Genomic DNA, 22,009 nt, shown 5'->3' on the forward strand with positions numbered 1-22,009 from the left:
CATTCTCCTCCTTTAAACATCATCTCCCAGAGACCTCTCTCCGACTTATCAGGGAGAGAAGAAAAGTATCCTTTTCGATCTTTTAGACCAGATGGTCGAAAAAAGAGCGGGGTGGAGCAAGTCGTGGACCTGGGGTCACAGGGCTTCTACAACAGGATTTTCCTGGGGTGCCGAAGCAGTCGTCGGGTTGGCGCCAGTCCGGATGTGAGCAGGCTCAATCTTTTTGTGGAGAAAAACAAGTTCAAAATGGAGATGCCTCAGTCGGTGCTAGGAGCCTTGAGACCTGGCGACTGAATGGTGTCTCTGGACCTGCAGGACGCATACTTTCACGTCCCCGTCCACCCTCTTTCAAAGAAGTACCTGAGATTCGTCTTAGGCAACAGGGTTTGGCAATTCAGAGCCCTTTGTTTCGGTCTCAGCTCGGCCCCACCCCGATGGTTTTTACAGTTATAATGAGGAATGTAGCGAAGTGGCTCCATTCTTCAGGGATCAGGATATCCCTCTACCTCAACGCTTGGCTGATCAGAAGCGTCGTCGAGAAGAAAATGTCTGAAGGACCTTCAGTCGACGTTAGCCCTAGCAAAGTCCCTGGGTCTTTTAGTCAACTCCGAAAAGTCACATCTGACCCCGACACAGTCCATCGTGTATCTGGGGATTCAGATGGATTCAGTGGCTTTTCGGGCGTTTCCATCCCAGGAACGTCAGCAGCTGGGTTTAGAGAAAGTCGCAGCCTTCCTAGGGAGAGAAGCTTGTTCGGCGAGGGAATGGATGAGTCTGCTGGGCACCATTTCCTCGCTGGAAAAGTTTGTCTCGTGGGAAGACTGCACCTCAGGCCTCTTCAATTTTTCCTTGCGGAAGAATGGAAAGCCAAGGAGGACCTGAATGAGATCCTAAGGATCTCAAACACACGTGAAAGACCACTTAAGATGGTGGGCTCGACCCTCAGAAGTTTGCGAGAGGGCCTTATCCCTAAATCTTCTGAGCCCCGACCTAGTGTTGTTCTCAGACGCTTCCATTTCCGGTTGGGGAGCAACACTAGGAGGGGAGGAAGTGTCAGGCTCCTGGAGAGGGGAACAGGTAGCCTGGCACATCAATGTGAAGGAACTGGCAGCGATCTTCCTGTCGCTGCAGTTCTTCGAAGACAAAGTGTCAGGCAAGGTCATTCAAGTCAACTCGGACAGTACCACAGCCCTTGCATATCTGAAGAATCAGGGAGGAACTCACTCCCGATCCCTTTTTTCTCCTTGTGAGGGAAGTTCTGCTATGGGCAGACGTAAGGCAGATCAAGACCCTCCGACGAGATTCCGTGGCAGGGTGGTACAGAATGTCAGGGTGGACCTTCTCAGTCGTCGAAATCAAATTCTGCCAACAGAGTGGGACCTTGCACCAGGAAGTCTGTCAGCAATTATGGAGACTGTGGGGACGTCCTCTAGTCGACCTGTTCGCTACGTCGAGGACGAAGAGGCTTCCTCTGTATTGCTCCCCGGTCCTGGATCCAGGGGCAATTGCGGTGGACGCGTTGCTCTGGAGCTGGACAGACCTAGAACTTTACGCCTTTCCCCCATTCAAGATCATGGGGGAAGTCATGAGGAAGTTTGCAGCTTCAGAAGGGACAAGGTTGACTCTGATGCCCAATGTGGCCAGCAGAGAGTGGTTCACAGAGTCATGACTTTCTTGTGGACTTTCCCAAGAACGTTGCCCTGGAAGAGAGATCTACTCAAACAGCCTCACTTCAAAAGGTATCACCAAAACCTCTCCGCTCTGGCTCTGACTGGTGTTCAGACTATCGAAAAGTTGGCCAGAGCGAGAGGCTTTTCGAAGGCAGCTGCGAGAGCAATCGCTAATGCTCGAAGAGCCTCTTCAAGAGCTGTCTACCAATCTAAGTGGGCCTCCTTCAGGGCATGGTGCAAAAAGGAAGGAATTTCCTCTTCCACGACCTCTGTGAACCAGATAGCAGATTTCTTGCTCTATTTAAGAAATGTGCAGAAATTGGCATTTCCTACAATTAAAGGTTATAGGAGTATGTTGTCGGCCGTTTTTCGACACAGAGGACTGGACCTCTCCGACAACAAGGATCTACACGATCTCTTAAGGTCGTTCGAAACCTCCAAGATTCCACAGGCAAGACCACCCTCATGGAATCTCGATGTGGTTCTGAAGCATCTAATGTTAAGTCCCTTTGAGCCTCTCCACGAAGCTTCTCTACGGGACTTGACGAAGAAAGCGCTTTTCCTAGCTTCTCTGGCGACGGTGAAGAGAGTTAGTGAAATCCAAGCGTTCAGTAGCCTAGTGGGCTTCAAGGGGGACAACGCTGTCTGCTCATTGAGCCCGACTTTCTTGGCAAAAAATGAGAACCCGTCTAATCCTTGGCCCAAGAGCTTTGAGATCAAAGGTATGTGGGGTCTCGTGGGTCAAGAACCAGAGAGAGCCCTGTGCCCTGTCAGGGGTCTCAAGTTCTATGTTCATAGAACTAAAGAGATAAGAGGTCCCTCAGGTAATCTCTGGTGCTCGGTGAAGAGACCAGATTTGCCGTTGTCAAAGAATGCTGTGGCTTTCTTCTTGAGGGACGTCATTAAAGAGGCTCATTCATCTTGCCAGAAGACTGATTTGAGCCTCTTTAAAGTGAAAGCTCACGAAGTCAGAGCCGTAGCTACTTCTCTTGCCTTCCAAAGGAATATGTCTATGAAAGATATCCTTGATAGCACCTTTTGGAGGAGCAATTCCGTATTCGCCTCACATTACCTCCGGGATGTGAGAACGATTTACGAGAACTGTAGTTCTTTGGGGCCATACATTTCGGCAGACACAGTTTTGGGGGCTGAAGGTAGCTCTCTCCCTATCCCTTAGCTTAGTTTAGGTTAGTTTTATTGTTGTGTTTTGGTTGATGGTGAGATCTTCTGTGGAAAATCTCCCATTCTTTAGTTTAACTGTCAGGGGTTTTTTTGGTTAGTTGGTCAGGTGGTGGTCGGTTGCTGTGTTACTCCCTATATGTTTGGCAGATGGGTCTTGTCACATTGAGGTCACGTCCCCGTTGACAGAGCATCCAGAGTGCACCAGCACTACAGGTCTACACCTGGCTGGCAACTCTGATAAAAGCAGAAGCAGGCTTAAGTGACAGTAATCACAGAGTCTACTTTGCTAACAGGTAAGGAACCAAGAAGTACATCATTTACTTAATTTAAGTTTCCTAAAAAATCCTATTCTGTCTCTTCCCACCATACCGAAGGTGGGATTCAGCTATATATATATCTGACAGGTAAGTTTTCATGAACAAAATGTATTGTTATAATACAATTAAGTTTGTTCATACTTACCTGGCAGATATATATAATTAGAGTGCCCACCCTCCTCCCCTCAGGAGACAAGGGTCATGAATAAAATATGAATAGAAAATGGGTACTACCACCTGGCCGCCCACTACGTGTGCCGCGAGTTTTGAAATTCTGTCGGACGTCAGAAAATACAGCTATATATATATCTGCCAGGTAAGTATGAACAAACTTAATTGTATTATAACAATAACATATTAATATATACATGATATAATAAATTTGCAAAAGGTTTCAGGTTTTGTTCATGAGAAAGTTGAAATTTTAAAAATGGTTTTATATTATCTGAATATTTTAAATTTGGTATTTTTAATTTTTTGTATGTGTTGATGTATTTTTGTGAATTTTAAATTAATTCAAATAGATTGTGGTAGGATTGTTATTTCCATAGAGTGATTAACTTACTTCTGCTATAAGTTAAATGTACAAACATGTAAGATCTTCCACATTAAAACAGATTTACTCAAAGTTTACAAAACTGATTTGTGGAGTGATTGGTGCATTTATCAGTACACACACACACACACACACCAGTTTATTTTTATGTTTGTTAGTTTTATTTGTATTTTTTGTACTCATCTTTAACAAGCAGTGTCTCTTTCATACAAGGTACCTTGGTTTGAGTTTGGGATAGTAAGTGTCTCTAGTGTCAGGACTTTTCTTTAACCCTTTCATATTGGTACCTATACTCTGTTTTTTTTCCATCTGTCCATCCACTTGTGGTTTTTGCGCATGGTAACAGTGCATCCCAGGCTTTAATTAGTTATGCTATGTGTAAGTTTTATGTACATAAAAGGATATCTGGGTGTACTGTATGCAAATTACACCGTTAATATTCTAAATAGGATATTGTTATTATTGTTGAATGCAAGCTGCCTTTTCGTGGTGGCAAATGGAACAGCCAGATGCATTGGCGGGAAAATTGTTTCTCTTGCTGTTCACTACGGCAAATGTCAACCGTATTGGACCACACCTACTCTGCTACTGAGCTATGTGTTACTTCATTACACGTAAACATATCAGTATATACTTTTAATTTTTGTAAAGTGCATTTTAGCCAGATATGATATGACGTAACTTGGTTTAGCATCTGTTTAATGGAATTTGCATCTGGCTGTTCCATTTGCCACCCCTAAAAGGCAGCTTGCATTCAACAATGATATCAATATCATATTTCGAATATTAACAGTGTAATTCGCATACAGTAAATTATTAAAACACTTTTCAGTTGCAAATGTACACCCAGATATCCTTTTATACCTAAAACTTACACAGCGTAACTATTTAAAGCCCGGGATGCAGTGTTACCAAACCAAACACCTCAGGTAGATGGACAGATGGAAAAAAACAGAATACGTATAGTGAATAATTTTAAGAAAAAAATATAAGCTATCTCAATTTACCCAGTTCACAATATTTAAATGCCAAGTGTGAAAATATCCTTCTAGGATAGCCAAATAGTGCTAGAACTATTGTCCTTCACAGGTGTGTTGGTAATATTGTTTTTCAGTAGTATGCTTGTCTAAATTGAGTGCTAGTTTATAATCTTAAGCATTTTTTGTATGGTGTAATTTTTAATGCCCCAGCAATCATTTAAGTGTACTTGGGTGAAGAGATCTTTCATTTTAGCAGGGAACCCCTGCCCAAAAGAAAGACCAAGATTCATCAACATCGTCGTCAGTTGCTGGCAGTAGCACGCTTTGTCTCATATGTGATGCATCTGTTACTAAAAGTGATGGTGTGCAAGAGAAAAGGAGTAATGTTGAAGCTAGTGCACCAACTAAATCACATTCCATGGATACTCTAACCACTGTCATGTCAAAAGTAAGTAAACTAATCCATTGCTGCACAAAAAATAATTTACTATAGAAATGCAGTATACTAAATTAATTACCAGACAGTGCTTAAGTTTGATGTATTTTATTTTTCACAATTGTAAAACTTTAAAAATCCTGTTTCTGATTCTTGATTCTAGAACAAAGTGTATGGAATAATTATGTTCTGCTTACTTTTTTGTGCACACTTTTATTTTATCATTGATAGGCCATATGAAAAAATTCATAAGTATTTGTACACTACATACTCTGTATAAGTCATATCACTTTTCCGTGATTCATATACATATATCGAGCTACAATGTCCTTTAATATCTAATTCGCTCTACCTCGGAATTAATATATTTTCATATATGCTTACCGAAGGGGGAATTTTTTTCTCGATAATAGACTTGCCTGGATCGGGGTGCGAACCCAGGATCCTTCCAAATTCAGGAACGTCAGTGAAGCTTTTACCTACTACACTATCGCGGTAGTGTAGTAGGTAAAAGCTTCACTGAAGTTCCTGGATTTGGAAGGATCCTGGGTTCGCGCCCCGATCCAGGCAAGTCTATTATCGAGAAAAAATTCCCCACCCCTTTGGTTAAGCATATATGAAAATATATTAATTCCGAGTTTTTAGAGCGAATTAGATATTAAAGGACATTGTAGCTCGATATATATACTCTGTATGTATAGTTTGTGGGAAAAATAACATTATAGCTGGCTGAAGGGTTTATTTTTAAACGTAAATTGGAAACAAAGCAAGACAAGGATAAAGAAATTAGACAGCTTAGTTGGGAGATAGTGAATAGAGATTAATAAGAAGTAAAATACAGACACTAATAATTTCATAGATATTGGAGACAGTGCTTCCTGTCATTTAAAGTGAACAGAGCAGAAGCGCTAGATACAAAGTTCCAGCATGAATACACAATACTGTAAGCTTAATGTAGTCAATGCAGATGACATAGGAAATATAGAGCACACAACAGAAAAACTAGTAACAGTGGCTGGAATAAGAAAAAATTTGATGACTGAAATATGGATTAGTTTTATTATGATAAAAATTTTGTAAATCATCAAAGATAAGGTTTCACTTATATAACTTACCCGGTGGTTACATATAGCTGTCGTCTCCTGACGTCACGGCAGAATTTGAAATTTGCGGTAGGCGCTAATGGTTTGACAGGGAAGGTCCCTCTACTCCCGCCCTTCTACCGGGTACCGGGAACCATTCCAACAAATAAATCAGAAGTTTCCTGCCGTCGGAACCGGTAACACGGTTCCTCTGCTGGTTGGAATTTGGATTTGATCATCTTGGTTTTCTCCTTTTGGTGATGTACCTTGAGTTTACTGATCTTTTTGCTAGCGCAATAGTTATTTTGGTTTTGATATTGTTGTCCTTTTTAGGAATTATTTTGAATTCTTCATGATGTCTGACACCGGCTCTGTTCAGTATAGGGTGTGTAGTAGTGGGTGAAGACTAGACTTCTTAAGCTTCACTTGATCCTCATTCCTACTTGTGTTAGTTTGTAGGGGACATGAATGATTCTTCTTTTGAGAATACGTGTGAAGAATGTAAAGTCTCTAACATCTCAGGAGTGGAAGGCACTGGGAAAGTATATGAGAAAGTTAGAAAAAGATAGAATCAGAAAGGCTTCACAGAGATCTTCTTCTAAGTCAGTGAGTAGCCAGGATATTCCTCTGAATTCTGTTAATCCTGTTAATATTAACCCCGTAGTGGTTGCTCCTGCCCTCGAATCTGTATCTCCCGATCCCGATCCCGTGTCAGTATTACGAGCCGATATGGACTCGAAATTTGTCTCTTTCTCACCACTATGCAGAAAATGGGTGAGTGACGACAGTGCAAAGAAGTGGTAGTTAAGTGTGATAAATTACTTAGTGGAAGTGTTTTTCGTTCAAGCGACTCTAGTTTCAGATGTTTCCTCTTATAGAGGTTGGCGTAATAAGACTTCTAGACCGCTGAAAAGGTCTCGCGATGTTTCGCCTGCTGCGGTTCCCAAGAAGGTGGCGGCTGCCGAAAACCTTCCTTTTGTAGTTTTTGGGAGGAGCCTGAAGCTTTTTCTCCGGCGGTTTTCGATTTATCGCCCTTCTCTCATAGAAGTGGAGAAAGCCGAAACACGCACACTCCTTCGGAGCCTTCTCCAGAGCCTCCTCAAGCGATAACTCCTGCGGCTCCAGACGTGTTTGTGGATCATCCTTCTACGCCTCCCGCGCCTTCTACGTCGGTGGATCCTCAACCTTCGGTGTTTGAACAGATGAATGCCAAGTTAGGCAGTATCTTGGAGCTTTTTGGCAAGTCTCTTTCGTCTCCGAATGCGCTCCCGACCGCCTTACATCTTGCGCAGACTACTGTGCAGTCCTCTTCGCAGGCTCCTTTTCAGTCGCCTCTTCAGGCTCAGACTCTCCATGTGACTCCTCTTCAGACGCCACTTCAGGCGCCTGGTCGGACTCTTCTCCTGACTCCGTCTATGGCTCTCGCTCGAGCGCCAGCTCAGCCGCCAGCGCGGCCGCCAGCTCAGCCACCCGGATTCGTCTCAGTACAGGCTCAGACGTCTTCTCCTGCTTTCTCACACCCTCCTCGGAAGCATCAGGGTTGTGACTTCGCCGACAGGATTCCTCTTCCGATGGAATGTTCGCCAGTTTCGTCGAAGGAAGCTTCGGATTTGGAGGAAGAAGGAGAAGTACTTACAGAAAAAGACAAGCATTTTGTCGGGGGTATAAAACTCCTTTTACGATCCTTCGTTGACAACTTTGGAGATTCTTTTGCGCCTTCCGTTCCAGTTTCTCCTAGTTTGCAGTGGAAAAAGGACAGTAAACCTGACTCCTCGTCCTCGTTCACGCGTCTCGTCCTCTCGATTTCGGCTAAGAAAGCTATCAAGAAAGTTAACGCTTGGCTTTTGGAGAAGAGGGAACAGGGGAAAAATGTTTTCATACAATGAACTTACCTGTCAGATATATACTTAGCTAAGACTCCGTCGTCCCCGACAGAAATTCAAATTTCGCGCCACTCGCTACCGGTAGGTCAGGTGATCTACCTGCCTGCCCTGGGCGGCAGGACTAGGAACCATTCCCGTTTTCTATCATATTTTCTCTGTCGCCGGTGGTATCAACATTGTTGTTACTACCTCCTGACTGGAATTCGCTTTTCAAGACTTTTTTGATCATCGATATTGGATTTCTTGGTGACGTACTGGATCGTTGTTTTGGCATTCGCTACTGTGGACTGGATTTGGACTTGCTTTTGATTTTTCTGATAGAATGTCTGATTCAAGTGTTAGTGTGAGAGTGTGTGTGAATGTAGGCTGCAAGGTGAGGATACCAAAGGCTTCGGTTGATCCTCACACTGTATGTTGTAAGTGTAGGGGGTTTGACTGTTCTTTAGCTAACACCTGTATTGAGTGTGAAAAGTTGAATGCTAATGAATGGAAGACTCTAACTTCTTACTTGAAGAAGTTAGAGAGGGATAGAATTAGGGCTGCACAAAAGAGTGTGAGTACAAGGCCTATTGAGCCTTTTTCTGAGTCTAACTCTCCTATTATTAATGAATTTGATTCTCCCTATGTATCTGAAATCGCCAATCTGAAGGCTACTCTTCGTAAAATGAAGACAAAGATGGCGGCCATGCAAGGTAAGGGAAGTGATAGTGAATTACTTAGTGAAGTGAGTGTTCCCAGTGTTGTGGAGGGGGCGTCTGACCGTCCCTGCGATGCTCCCAGGCCTAGACCTCTTCCAAACTCACATACCCAGAGGAGAAGGAAAGTCGAAAGTTGTACGGAGGTTGTGGGGAATCCCAACGGTCAGGCGTCCCTTCAGCAGGTTCTGTTTCGCTACAGTCTGCTCAGGACCGCTTTAATAGAAGCGTCCTACGAGATTGTTTCTCGTCGTCCGGTTCTCCTTCACCTAAACGAGGGTGGAAGGACTCGGATCTTTCTAGGCCACTGAAAAGGCACTGGAAAGAACGCGCGTTTGACTCGAGCCCGGAGCGCTTCTCGGAGGAAGCCCCCTTTCTTCTCAAATCAAAAAAGGGCCTAAGCTGGTCTCGACGCATCCTCCGGAACGGGTTATTTGAGGATCGCACTCCTTCGAGTTCTCCTGGCTTATTCTTAATTGAAGAGGACGCTGGGTAGTGGCATTGCCAAAGAGGCTAATTTGCTAGCAGTAACAAGAGCAGTTAGCCTCTTTGGTTGGAGTTATTCTTTCGAGGGAATCCCCACCTCGCAAAGAAGGACGCTAGACTTCCTATTAAGAAGTCGTCGTCTTCTTTCGCCTGCCAGACGTGAAGCGTCCTCCAGGCATGAAGAGCCTTACAAGCGTGGGACGTCTTCCAGGCGCGAAGATTCGTTCAAGCGTCAGGAGCTATCCGAGCGAGTTGCTCTAGATAAGGATACGCTCAGGCGCGAGGCGCCAGCCAGGCGCGAGGATTCAGCCAAGCGTTTGAGGCGCCACGCCCAGCCAGGTGCGAGGAGTCAGCCTTTGCGTGAGGCGTCCAGACAAGCGCGAGGCGTCAGCCAGGCGCGAGATGCCAGACAAGCAACAAGCTCCAAGCCAAGCGAGAAGCGCCAGCCAAGCGCGAAGAGCTTTCCAGGCGTGAGAAGGTCAAGCAGACGCGAGCTACTTGTAGACTTGAGAGAGAATCTGTTCACTCTATGAGTCCCTCCTCCTAGTAGGAGTGTCACCAGTAGAGAGAGAACTTGGTGAAGATCCTCTCGTTTTTCAGGCCGATTCTCAGCACGGTGTGGAAGGAGATTCGGAAGACGAAGTTAACGGTAGAGAAGATTCTCTAACTATAGAGTTCTGACGGAACTTCTTTTGCAGGAGTATGGAGATTCGTTGACTCCTGCGGCTCCTCCTTCGCCTCGATCACTGTTTTCGAGTGCGATCGTACCGAAGTCTTCGTCGGTGTTGAAGATGAGACCTACGATCTATGAAGAGACTCTACAGTCTCTGGACAAATGGATGTTGTCGAACGAAGGATCTGGCATAACCACCTTCTGTATGCCTCCAGCCATACTTTCTGGTAAAAGGGAGGTTTCTGGTACCGAACTGGGAGAACATGGCCTTTCTCTCCCAGCGGCAGCTGAAGCGGACTTTTCAACCTTGGTTGATTCATCACGGAGACACGCTTTGAATGGAGTCGCTGTGACTTGGGCGATTTCTGAGACTGATCATCTCCTCAAGGGCCTCTTCCATATTTTGGAAGTGTTTAATTTCTTAGACTGGTCCCTTGGGGTGATGTCTAAGAAGGCTCATGACTCGGAAGGTCTAGACCCGAAGTCATTCTGAGTATTCTTTCTTGTATTGATAAGGCAGTACAAGACGGATCGGGAGAAATCTCCTCTCTCTTTGGAGCGGTACTCCTTAAGAAGAGGAGTATTTTTAGTGCCTTCTTAACCAAGGCGGTTTCTCTCCCACAGAGAGCAGCCCTGGTTTTCGCTCCCATGTCGACTTCTTGTTTCCTTCTCAGTTAGTGAAGGACATTTCTCGCTCACTGACTGAGAAGGCGACACAGGATCTTCTCCTTCAAACTGCAAGGAAGAAGAGACCCCTAGTTGCGGTTGACAAGAAAGGACCGATTTCTACGGTTCAGCCCTTTCGAGGAGGCCCTCCCTCCAGAGCTCCCTCTAAGAGAAGAGGTCCTGAGAGAGAGGTAAAGCTCGCTTCGTCCCTTTAAGAAAGGGAAGTGAGGACAGACAACCTTCAAACACCAGTGGGTGCCAGGCTTCTCGAATTTGCAGACGCCTGGACATTCATAAACTCGGACGCCTCTTCGATGTCCATAATCAGGAAGGGATATCTTATCCCTTCCAGGACAGTCCTCCCCTAACGACTATTCCGCGGGAACTGTCAGCCAGATACAGGGACCCTGTACTGAGGGATACTCTTCGCTGATGGTGAATCAAATGTGGGACAAACGAGCTATAGAATTAGTTCTGGAGCAAAACTCTCCGGGGTTTACAATCGGCTTTTTTCTGGTTGCGAAAGCCTCGGGGGGCTGGAGACCAGTACTAGATGTCAGCGCTCTGAACAAGTTCGTTCTAAAGGAGAAGTTCTCTATGGAGACTTCGGCCTCAGTCCTTGCGGCTTTACGTCAAGGAGATTGGATGGTGTCGCTGGATCTCCAGGACGCTTATTTTCATGTCCCGATTCACCCTTCTTCGAAGAAGTACCTCCGTTTCATGACGGGGGAAGGATCTTTTCAGTTCAGGGCCTTGTGTTTCGGCCTGTCACAGCTCCTCAGGTCTTCACAAACCTGATGAAGAATGTGGCGAGGTTTCTTCACCTCAAAGGCGTCAACATCTCTCTATATCTGGACGATTGGCTCATCAGGGCCAGAACAGAGAGACAGTGTTTGGAGGACCTTTCTTTGACCCTAGACCTGATAAAGGCGTTGGGACTACTCGTGAACCTCGAGAAGTCACAAAAATGATTCCAGACAGAACGTGGTCTATCTGGGGATTCAGATGGATTCTCGGGGTTTTCGAGTAGTTCCTTCGCCAGAAGAGAATCGTGAGAGGCTTGGAGAAAGTCTCTCTTCTTATGGGAAAGAACGGACTTCGGCGAGGGAATGGTTAAGCCTTCTAGGGACCCTTTCCTCTCTCGAACAGTTCTTCCTCTAGGAAGACTGCATCTTCGTCCTCTTCAGTTTTTCCTAAGAAGATCATGGAATTGGAAGACGGACTTCTCCTCCGACAGTTTTCTCCATTCCAATGGAGATGAAAAACCACCACCTGCCAATGGTGGTTGTACCCTTCTAAAAGAGAACAAGGGAATTTCTCTGGAAGTTCCAACGAACCCAAGCCGTGAGTTGGTTATATTCAGACGCATCGGAGAAGGGTTGGGGATCAGCAACTCTAGGACCGAGAGAAGTGTCAGGCACCTGGAAGGCAGCACAGGTGTCCTGGCACATAAATTGCAAAGAACTTCTAGCAGTTCACTTGGCTCTAAAGTTCTTCGAACCTTTTGTGGCAAACAGTGTGGTCCAAGTAAATGTGGACAACACTACCGCCCTGTCCTACATTCGGTAAGCAAGGAGGAACACACTCCTTGTTCCTATACGAAATAGCAAGAGATCTGCTACTTTGGATCTCCCAGAGGAACATTCTACCTCCTGACAAGATTTGTTCAGGGTACGAGAAACGTCAGGGCGGACAGACTGAGCAGGAGAAGCCAGGTCCTTCACACAGAATGGACCCTTCATTCAGAGGTGTGTGTCAGGGTCGTTTGGGATCTTTGGGGCACTCCTCACGTAGATCTGTTCGCCACATTCCTTGCCAAAAGGCTGGAAGTCTTTTGCTCAGTGGTGGAAGACCCAAGAGCTCTCGTGGTCGAACGCCTTCCTGCTAGACTGGTCTATGTAGACGTGTAGCTTTCCCCCCTTTCAAAATCCTGGGGCCAAGTGTTGAGAAAGTTTGTAGCGTCCAACGGGACAAGGATGACCCTGATAGCCCCGTTTTGGCCAGCACAAGATTGGTTTGCAGAGGTGCTGGAGTGGACAGTAGACTTCCCAAGATCCCTTCCAAGAAGGATGGATCTTCTCAGACAGCCACACTTCGAGAGGTTTCATCAAAACCTCCCCGCTCTCGCGCTGACTGCCTTTCGACTATCGAAAGACTTGTCAGAGCGAGGGGTTTTTTTTTTCCTCGCGAAGCTGCAAGCGCTATCGCTAGAGCCCGCAGAGCTTCCACTAGATGAGTCTTATCAGTCTAAGTGGGAGGTTTTTAGAAGGTTGGTGTAAGTCTAAGAAGTTGTCCTCCTCCAGTACCTCTATAACCGAAATCGCTGATTTCCTTTTGTTCCTGAGAGAGGTCTCTCACTTATCTGTATCGACTATCAAAGGATACAGGAGCATGCTTTCGGCAGTCTTAAAGAAACAGAGGCCTAGAGATGCTGATAATAAAAAGATCTGCACGACTTGATTAGATCGTTTGAAACGACAAAATCTAAGAACTAACTCCTCCCAGCTGGAACCTGGATGTAGTTCTCAAGTTCCTTTCGTCTGACAGATTCGAGCCTCCTCATTTAGCTTCGTTCAGGGATGTAACGAGGAAATGCTTGTTTCTCTATCTTTGGCGACAGCCAAAAGAGTTGGTGAACTTCATGCCCTTGAGGATGAAGTCGGCTTTAACAGAGACTCGGCCGGTTCCTGCTCGTTTAGAACACTTTTTCTAGCGAAAAATGAAAACCCCTCGAATCCCTGGCCCAAGAGATTCAAGATTAAAGGCTTATCTAGTCTAGTAGGTAGAGAAACAGAAAGGTCTCTTTGCCCTGTAAGAGCCTTGAAGTTCTACTTACAAAGGAAGAAAACAAATGGGAGGCTCTAGACAAAGTCTTTGGTGTTCGATTAAGGACCCCACAAGAATCATGTCTAAGAACGCATAGCTTTCTCATAAGGAGCGTCATTACAGATGCTCACAAGTTCTGTCCTGACGCTCTTTTCCGCTTTTAAGAGTAAAAGCCCATGAAGTTAGAGCACAGTGGCGACGTCTCTCTCTTTTCAGAATAATATGTCGCTAAAGAAAATCATTGATACGAACATATTGGAGGTGCAATTCGGTATTGCATCTCACTATCTTAAAGACGTTCGCGTGACCTACGAGAAATGTTTTTCTCTGGGGCCTTTCGTATCGGCGGATACGATACTGGGTACGGGGAGCAAACACCAATCCTTAACTTTGTACATACCTTCTACTAGATATGTTCTAGATTTCTGCTGACAAAGAGGGCTTGGTGCTGCACTGGCGGCCAGTCACTGTTGTTCAGTAAGGAACTCTTGATATCTTTTAGAGGAGTATTAAATTTTTTTTTTTTAGAATTTTTGTATGAATGCGTTTTCGTTTCGAGTTATGGGTTTGTTTGTAATGAGTTCGGGGATAACTCAGAACAATTCTATATACTAACATGGTGGTTAGGATCAGGTGGTCGGGATTGGTTGTGCTCCTTCATAAGTGTTGTCATAGAAGTGGTCTAGTACCCATTGACAAAGTCCTTTCAGGCTCTGCCGAGTAAGCGGTTCATATACCCATCATCGACAGACCCACAAGAACTCTAGCCATAGATCACTTATCTCGCTAAAGTCTTGAGGTGATGCAGACTACCGGGCTATAGCCACGAAGTCTACCACCTATCAGGTAGGAAACCAAGGTTTTTCTTTTATACCTACAACATATGTTGTTTACCTGTCTATTCCATATTAGCTGTCTCTTACCCTCCACCAAAGGGTGCCAATCAGCTAAATATATATCTGGACAGGTAAGTTCATTGTATGAAAAAAATATATTGTTATAATACAATAAAGTTTCATACATACTTACCTGGCAAATATATACGATTTAATGGCCCACACCCAGCCTCCCCGCAGGAGACAGGTGGAAGAGAGAAAATATGATAGAAAAACGGGAATGGTTCCTAGTCCTACCGCCCAGGGCAGGCAGGTAGATCACCTGACCTACCGGTAGCGAGGTGGCGCGAAATTTGAATTTCTGTCGGGGACGACGGAGTCTTAGCTAAGTATATATCTGCCAGGGTAAGTATGTATGAAACTTTTATTGTATTACTAACAATATCATTTTTTGTCTTCCCCCTTCGAGACTTTCCGTCAAGGAGCCGTGTCTGGTATGACACTGGAGAAGTTTTTTCCCTGGGTGTGACTGCCTCCGTCAGGGAGACTTTTTTCTTGTCTCGTGGACTCTTCCCGCAGAGCAGCCCTTAATACTGCTAAGATTTTTCTTTTCATCAAATGAACTGGGATCATCTTGCAAGAGTGTTTTCCGTGTTTTGAAGTTTGTTAGCTTCCTGGATTGGGTGGTGCTTCGCTGGCCAGGAAAGTCAAGTCATTTGGACTTTCGGAGGAGCAGTTGAAGGATTTTGCCTCGGTACTGGATTGTATCGATAAAGGCATCTGTGATGGAGCTTCGGAGCTCGCTGCCATTTTCGCCTCTGGAGTGTTTGAAGAAGAGACCAGCTTTGGTGCTCCTTCTTGCGAAAGGGGTCTCATCGAACCAGAAGTCGCCTTGCTCTTCTCTCCTTTGGACAAGAAACACCTTTTCCGCAAGAGATTGTGAGCGGAGATCGCTCAATCTTTAACACAGAAAGCGACCCAGGATCTTTTATCACAGTCAGTGATAAAGCCCCGGTTCTTTCTGCTTCTCGGAGTGCTCCTCCACGGAAGCTCCTAAACCATTTCGAGGGAGAGCTCCCGTTCGATCTTTCTCCAGGTTTCGTGGGAGAGGTAGAGCCTCTTCTAAAAACACTCCCTCTTCCATCAAGAAGTAGGCCCGTAGTCCTCCACACAGCAGTAGGAGCCAGATTACACCTTTTCTGGCAGACCTGGTTTCATCTCGGAGCGGATCCTTGGACGGTCCAGGTCCTGAAGGAAGGATACACCATTCCGTTCATCAAGCACCCCCCTCTCACAGAATTTCCTGTAATTTGTCAGCTTACTCGGAGAACTCCGAAAAATTGCCGCCCTCCATCAAGAAGTTCTCGTCTTACTGGCAAAGAGGGCCATAGAGTTAGTGGACTCTCCGCAGGAACCAGGATTTTTTTACAATCGCCTTTTCCTGGTAAAGAAGGCCACGGGGGGTGGGGGTTGGAGACCGGTGTTGGACGTCAGTGCCCTGAACGTCTTTGTCCTGAAGACGAAGTTTTCTATGGAAACGACCAATCGGTATTAGCAGGCGTTCATCCTGGAGATTGGATGGTTTCCATAGACCTTCGGGACGCTTATTTTCATATTCCGATTCATTCGGAATCGAGAAGAATTCCTGAGATTCGTGTTCCAGGGCCGCATTATCAGTTCAGGGCCCGTCTGCTTCGGCCTGTCGACAGCTCCACAAATTTTGTTACCAGAGTTCTGTCGTCAGTAGCAAAGTGGCTTCATCTAGACGGGATACGAATATCCATGTATCTAGACGATTGGCTTCTCAGGGCAAGGTCCAGACAGAAGTGTGTGGAGACCTACAAAGACTTTAAGGCTGACGGAAAGGCCTAGGTTGTTAGTAAACAGGAAAAGTCATGTCTCACTCCTTCTCAGGAGATAGTTTATTTAGGAGTGAGACTGAATTCAGTTCTTTTTCAGGCTTTTCAGTCCTCTCCAAAGGATCGACTCTTGCCTGAACAAAATAGACGAATTTCTCGTCAGACAAACTTGCTCGGTCGCAATCAGTGGATGAGCCCTTTTTAGGAACCCGTTGGCTTCAATAGAAGCAATTGTGGAAGTTCTGGGCAAGGCTCAACATGAGACCACTTCAATTTTACTTGAAGCAGAAGTGGCAAAGGAAGAAGTTCCCAGACTCCTTCGTGTTCCCCATCTCGGAAGGAATCAAACAGGACCTCCTTTGGTGGAAATCAGAAGGAAGGCTAGAGGAAGGCTTGTCTCTAAGCCAGTTGAGCCCCAACCTTACGCTTTTTTGTCAGACGCATCGGACAAAGGGTGGGTAGCTACTCTGGGGAGAAAGGAAGTGTGGGGGCGGACTTGGCAGGTTCATCAGAGAAGCTGGCACATAAATCTAAACGAGTTGAAGGCGCATTCATTTGGCTCTAATGCACTTCAAGACAGAGGTAAGAGGGAAAGTAGTGCTGGTTCAAGCAGACAACACCACGGCTCTCTCTTACATAAAAAAACAGGGGGACACACTCGTTCTCTCTGTGCGAGGCGGTGAGAGACCTACTCATTTGGGCGAAAGAGAACAAGGTTGTCTTGAGCACAAGATTTATTCAGGCTCTAAGAATGTAAAGGCGGGACATTCTCAGCAGGAGAGAACAAGTCCTCTCCACAGAGTGGAAACGTTACATCCTCAAATATGCAAGAAGCTTTGGGGGATTTGGGGATGTCCTCAGTTGGATCTCTTCGCCACAACAAGACAGCTCGTCTACCACTGTATTGCTCAGTTCCAGACGAGGAGGCGTTTACAGTGGATGCCATGCTTCTGGACTGGTCAAATCTGGATCTGTATGCCTTTCCACCTTTCAAAATGCTAAGATTAGTTCTGGCAAAGTTCAGAGGTCATCAGAAAGCCGTCAGGCTGACTCTGTGATAGCCTACCCCTGTTTGGCCGGCCAGGGAATGGTTTCCGGATCTACTACTGCTGTTGACGGACTTTCCGAGAGAGTTACCGTTAAGGAAGGATCTACTCAGACAGCCCCACTTTCTGAGGTTCCATCACAACTTGTCCGCTCTTCGACTAGTCGCCTTCAGACTGTCGAGCATCTCCTCAGAAAGAGTAGGATTTTCAAAGAGAGCTTCAAGGGCTATTGCTAGACCCCAGAGAGAATCCTCTGATCGAGTGTCCAAGCTAAGTGGGTCCAATTCAGAGCTTGGTGCAAAGAAGAAGGAATTTCGTCTTCTAAGACCTCTATAGCTCAGTTAGCTTATTCTTCCTTCTTTTCCTTCGTGAAAATAAGAAGGCTTTCTACCCAGACGATTAGGGGTTATAGAGCTATGTTTGTCTTCTGTGTTCAGACTCGAGGATTAGACATTTCTAATAATCAAGACCTCTCAGGACCTGATTCGTTCCTTTGATACGACCAAGACAAAGGAGTCAAGAACAGTAGCTTGGAAACCTGGATTGTAGTTTCTTAAATGGCTGATGTCAGATAGATTCGAACCGATCTCCTCTAGTTCTTTTAGAGATCTGACCAGGAAGACACTTTTTCTTTGTGCTTTAGCATCAGCTAGAAGAATCAGTGAGCTACATGCTATTGATAAGAGAGTTGGATTCGCTAAGGGCAATGCCATTTGCTCATCAATGCTGGGTTTTTTTAGCTAAGAATGAAAATCCCTCACGTCCTTGGCCTCGTTCTTTCTCTATAAAGAACATTTCGGAGTTAGTGGGGCCTAATGAGCTTGAATGTCTTCTCTGTCCAGTGAGAGCACTTAGACATTATGTGCAAAGGACCAAAGGTAAGATGATAACCTGTGGTGTTCAGTGAAAGATCCTTCTCGTCCTCTTTCTAAAAATGCGCTCTCCTTCTTTTTAAGGAATTTGATTTCTGAGGCACACGGACAATGTCAAGACTCAGATATCAAAGTGTTTAAAGTCAAAGCTCATGAAATTAGAGCAGTGTCTACGTCTATGGCCTTTAGACGTAATCTGTTCTTTGAAAGACATTATTAAATCTACTATTGGAGAAGCAATTCTGTCTTCACATCTCATTATCTGACAGATTTGCAAACCACATATGAAAACTGCAGTACATTAGGGCCATTCATTGTGACTGACACGGTATTGGGTGAGGGAGAGAAGGATGTATCCCATCCTCACTAACTTTTCTCCTTGATTAGTGTTTTTTTTTTTTTTTTTTGTATTTTTAAGGTTGTCTGAAGATACAGGGAGTTTTTTGAGTATCTTTCAGTCTTTTAATGTCTTGGTGTATTTCTTAAACGGTGGTGGTGATCCCTCGTTTTTCATTGTATTATGTGGTGATTTGTACTGCGCCCTGAGCAGGGGCATTATAGTCTTGTCCGTTACGGTCACGTCCTCAACGGCAAGTACTTATTATTGTGTCCGACGCACGGATCCATATATCCTGTCGGTACAATAAAGGCCAGCAGACTACAGAGGCAGTAACCACTGAGTCAGCGGTCTTTAAAGGTAAGGAACCTATATCTTCGGATAATTCCAACAGTTGTTATTTTAGCTGCCATTGTCCCACCACCTAAATGTGTCAATCAGCTATATGTAACCACCGGGTAAGTTATATAAGTGAAAATGACATTTTTATAATAATATAAAGTTTCACTTATAACCTTACCCGGTGGTTACATAACGAAGCCCGCCCCCCTCCTTCCCTCATATGGGACAGGTAGGCATGAAACTTCTGATTTATGTTGGAATGGTTCCCGGTACCCGGTAGAGGGCGGGAGTAGAGGGATCACCTGTCAAACCATTAGCGCTACCGCGAATTTCAAATTCTGCCGTGAAGTCAGGAGACGACAGCTATGTAACCACCGGGTAAGTATAAGTGAAACTTTATATTATATAAAAATGTCATATTTCATTATAATAGGTTAAACTTGCTTCAGGCATCATAGCATAGATTATAATAATTAAACTTGCTTCAGGCATCATAGATTATAAGATGGAAAATATGTAAAAATGGGCAAAGTATATGAAAGATGAAGTGGAGGAATTTAAGTTATAAATTAACCCTCTTACGCCGATTGGACATATTAAATGTCGAGTCAAAATGTCTCCCGTATGCGATTGGACGTATCATACGTCGACTTAAAAAAGTTTTTTTAAATTCGCGGAAAAATACTTATAGGCCTTACCAGCCGAAAAACTTTTGAATCACGCGCCTTCTTGGGGATGCTGGGAGTTCACGGATCAAGGCGTTTGTTTTGTTTCGCTACGCAGTGTGCGCAAGCGCGAATTTCTTTCTTATCGCACTAAAAAGTATCAGTGACACATTTCAAAAATTATTTAGTCACTTTGACATAATTTTTGCACCATTTTAAATTATCCAATACATGGATTATTATATATGAAAATGTGCGTAATTTCATGTAAAATACAAAAAAAAAAAATCATGATTGTAGCTTTTATCAGTTTTGAAATATTTTCATATAAATAACGATAGGTGCAAAAATTTCAACCTTCGGTCAACTTTGACTCTACCGAAATGGTCGAGAAACGCAATTGTAAGCTAAAACTCTTATATTCTAGTAATATTCAATCATTTGCCTTCATTTTGCAACAAATTGGACGTCTTTAGCACAATATTTTGATTTATGGTGAATTTATGAAAAAACTTTTTCCTTACTTTTGCGTGGTAACTCTTCCGATAAATTTTTTCGTGCGATTGTCCTAATGTTTGCACCATTTTAAATTTGCCGTTACATAAAGTTTTATATATGGAAATGTGCGCAATTTCATGCACAATACACCTAAAAACAACCCATGGTTGTAGCTTTTATCAGTTTTGAAATATTTTCATATAAATAACGTTAAGTGCAAAAATTTCAACTTTCGGTCAACTTTGACTCTACCGAAATGGTCGAAAAACGCAATTGTAAGCTAACTCTTTATATCTAGTAATATTCAATCATTTACCTTCATTTTGCAACAAATTGGAAGTCTCTAGCACAATATTTCGATTTATGGTGAATTTATGAAAAAAAACAAAACATTTTCCTTATGTCCGCGCGGTAACTCTTCCGAAAAAATCAGAATTTTTTTCTTACGCCGATTGGACATATTAAACATCGAGTCAAAATGTCTCCCGTATGCGATTGGACGTATCATACGTCGACTTAAAAAAAGTTTTTTTTAAATTCGCGGAAAAATACTTATAGGCCTACCAGCCGAAAACTTTTGAATCACGCGCCTTGGGGGATGCTGGGAGTTCACGGATCAAGGCGTTGTTTTGTTTTCGCTACACAGGTGCGCAAGCGCGAATTTCTTTCTTATCGCACTAAAAAGTATCAGTGACACATCTCAAAAATTATTTAGTCACTTTGACATAATTTTTGCACCATTTTAAATTATCCAATACTACATGGATTATTATATATGATTATTATATATTTTAAATTTGCCGTTACATAAAGTTTTATATATGGAAATGTGCGCAATTTCATGCACAATACACCTAAAAACAACCCATGGTTGTAGCTTTTATCAGTTTTGAAATATTTTCATATAAATAACGTTAAGTGCAAAAATTTCAACTTTCGGTCAACTTTGACTCTACCGAAATGGTCGAAAAACGCAATTGTAAGCTAACTCTTATATTCTAGTAATATTCAATCATTTACCTTCATTTTGCAACAAATTGGAAGTCTCTAGCACAATATTTCGATTTATGGTGAATTTATGAAAAAAAACAAAACATTTTCCTTATGTCCGCGCGGTAACTCTTCCGGAAAAATCAGAATTTTTTTCTTACGCCGATTGGACATATTAAACATCGAGTCAAAATGTCTCCCGTATGCGATTGGACGTATCATACGTCGACTTAAAAAAGTTTTATTTTAAGTTCGCGGAAAAATACTTATAGGCCTACCAGCCGAAAACTTTTGAATCACGCGCCTTGGGGGATGCTGGGAGTTCACGGATCAAGGCGTTGTTTTGTTTTCGCTACACAGGTGCGCAAGCGCGAATTTCTTTCTTATCGCACTAAAAAGTATCAGTGACACATCTCAAAAATTATTTAGTCACTTTGACATAATTTTTGCACCATTTTAAATTATCCAATACTACATGGATTATTATATATGATTATTATATATTTTAAATTTGCCGTTACATAAAGTTTTATATATGGAAATGTGCGCAATTTCATGCACAGTACACCTAAAAACAACCCATGGTTGTAGCTTTTATCAGTTTTGAAATATTTTCATATAAATAACGTTAAGTGCAAAAATTTCAACTTTCGGTCAACTTTGACTCTACCGAAATGGTCGAAAAACGCAATTGTAAGCTAACTCTTATATTCTAGTAATATTCAATCATTTACCTTCATTTTGCAACAAATTGGAAGTCTCTAGCAAACAATAATTTTGATTTAAGGTGAATTTTATTGGAAAAAAAAAACCAAAACATTTTTCCTTATGTCCGCGCGGTAACTCTTAATTTTTTTCCGAAAAAATCAAGAAGTTTTTTTTTCTTTACGGCCGATTGGACATATTAAACGTCGAGTCAAAATGTCTCCCGTATGCGATTGGACGTATCATACGTCGACTTAAAAAAGTTTTTTTTTAAATTCGCGGAAAAATACTTATAGGCCTACCAGCCGAAAACTTTTGAATCACGCGCCTTGGGGGATGCTGGGAGTTCACGGATCAAGGCGTTGTTTTGTTTTCGCTACGCAGGTGCGCAAGCGCGAATTTCTTTC

General features: G+C 43.7%; 1 protein-coding gene across 1 annotated transcript in view; it reads left to right on the plus strand.

Moving 5' to 3' along the window:
- LOC135216667 (uncharacterized) overlaps positions 1-22,009 on the plus strand; it is a 130,027-nt gene that overhangs the window by 79,380 nt on the left and 28,638 nt on the right. The window contains exon 6 of the mRNA XM_064252055.1: positions 4,959-5,153. Coding sequence (XP_064108125.1) covers positions 4,959-5,153 — 195 coding nt within the window. The remainder of the gene's footprint in view (positions 1-4,958; positions 5,154-22,009) is intronic.

The sequence above is a fragment of the Macrobrachium nipponense genome, chromosome 6 (genome assembly GCF_015104395.2).
Source record: "Macrobrachium nipponense isolate FS-2020 chromosome 6, ASM1510439v2, whole genome shotgun sequence".
In the NCBI taxonomy this organism is placed as follows: domain Eukaryota; kingdom Metazoa; phylum Arthropoda; class Malacostraca; order Decapoda; family Palaemonidae; genus Macrobrachium; species Macrobrachium nipponense.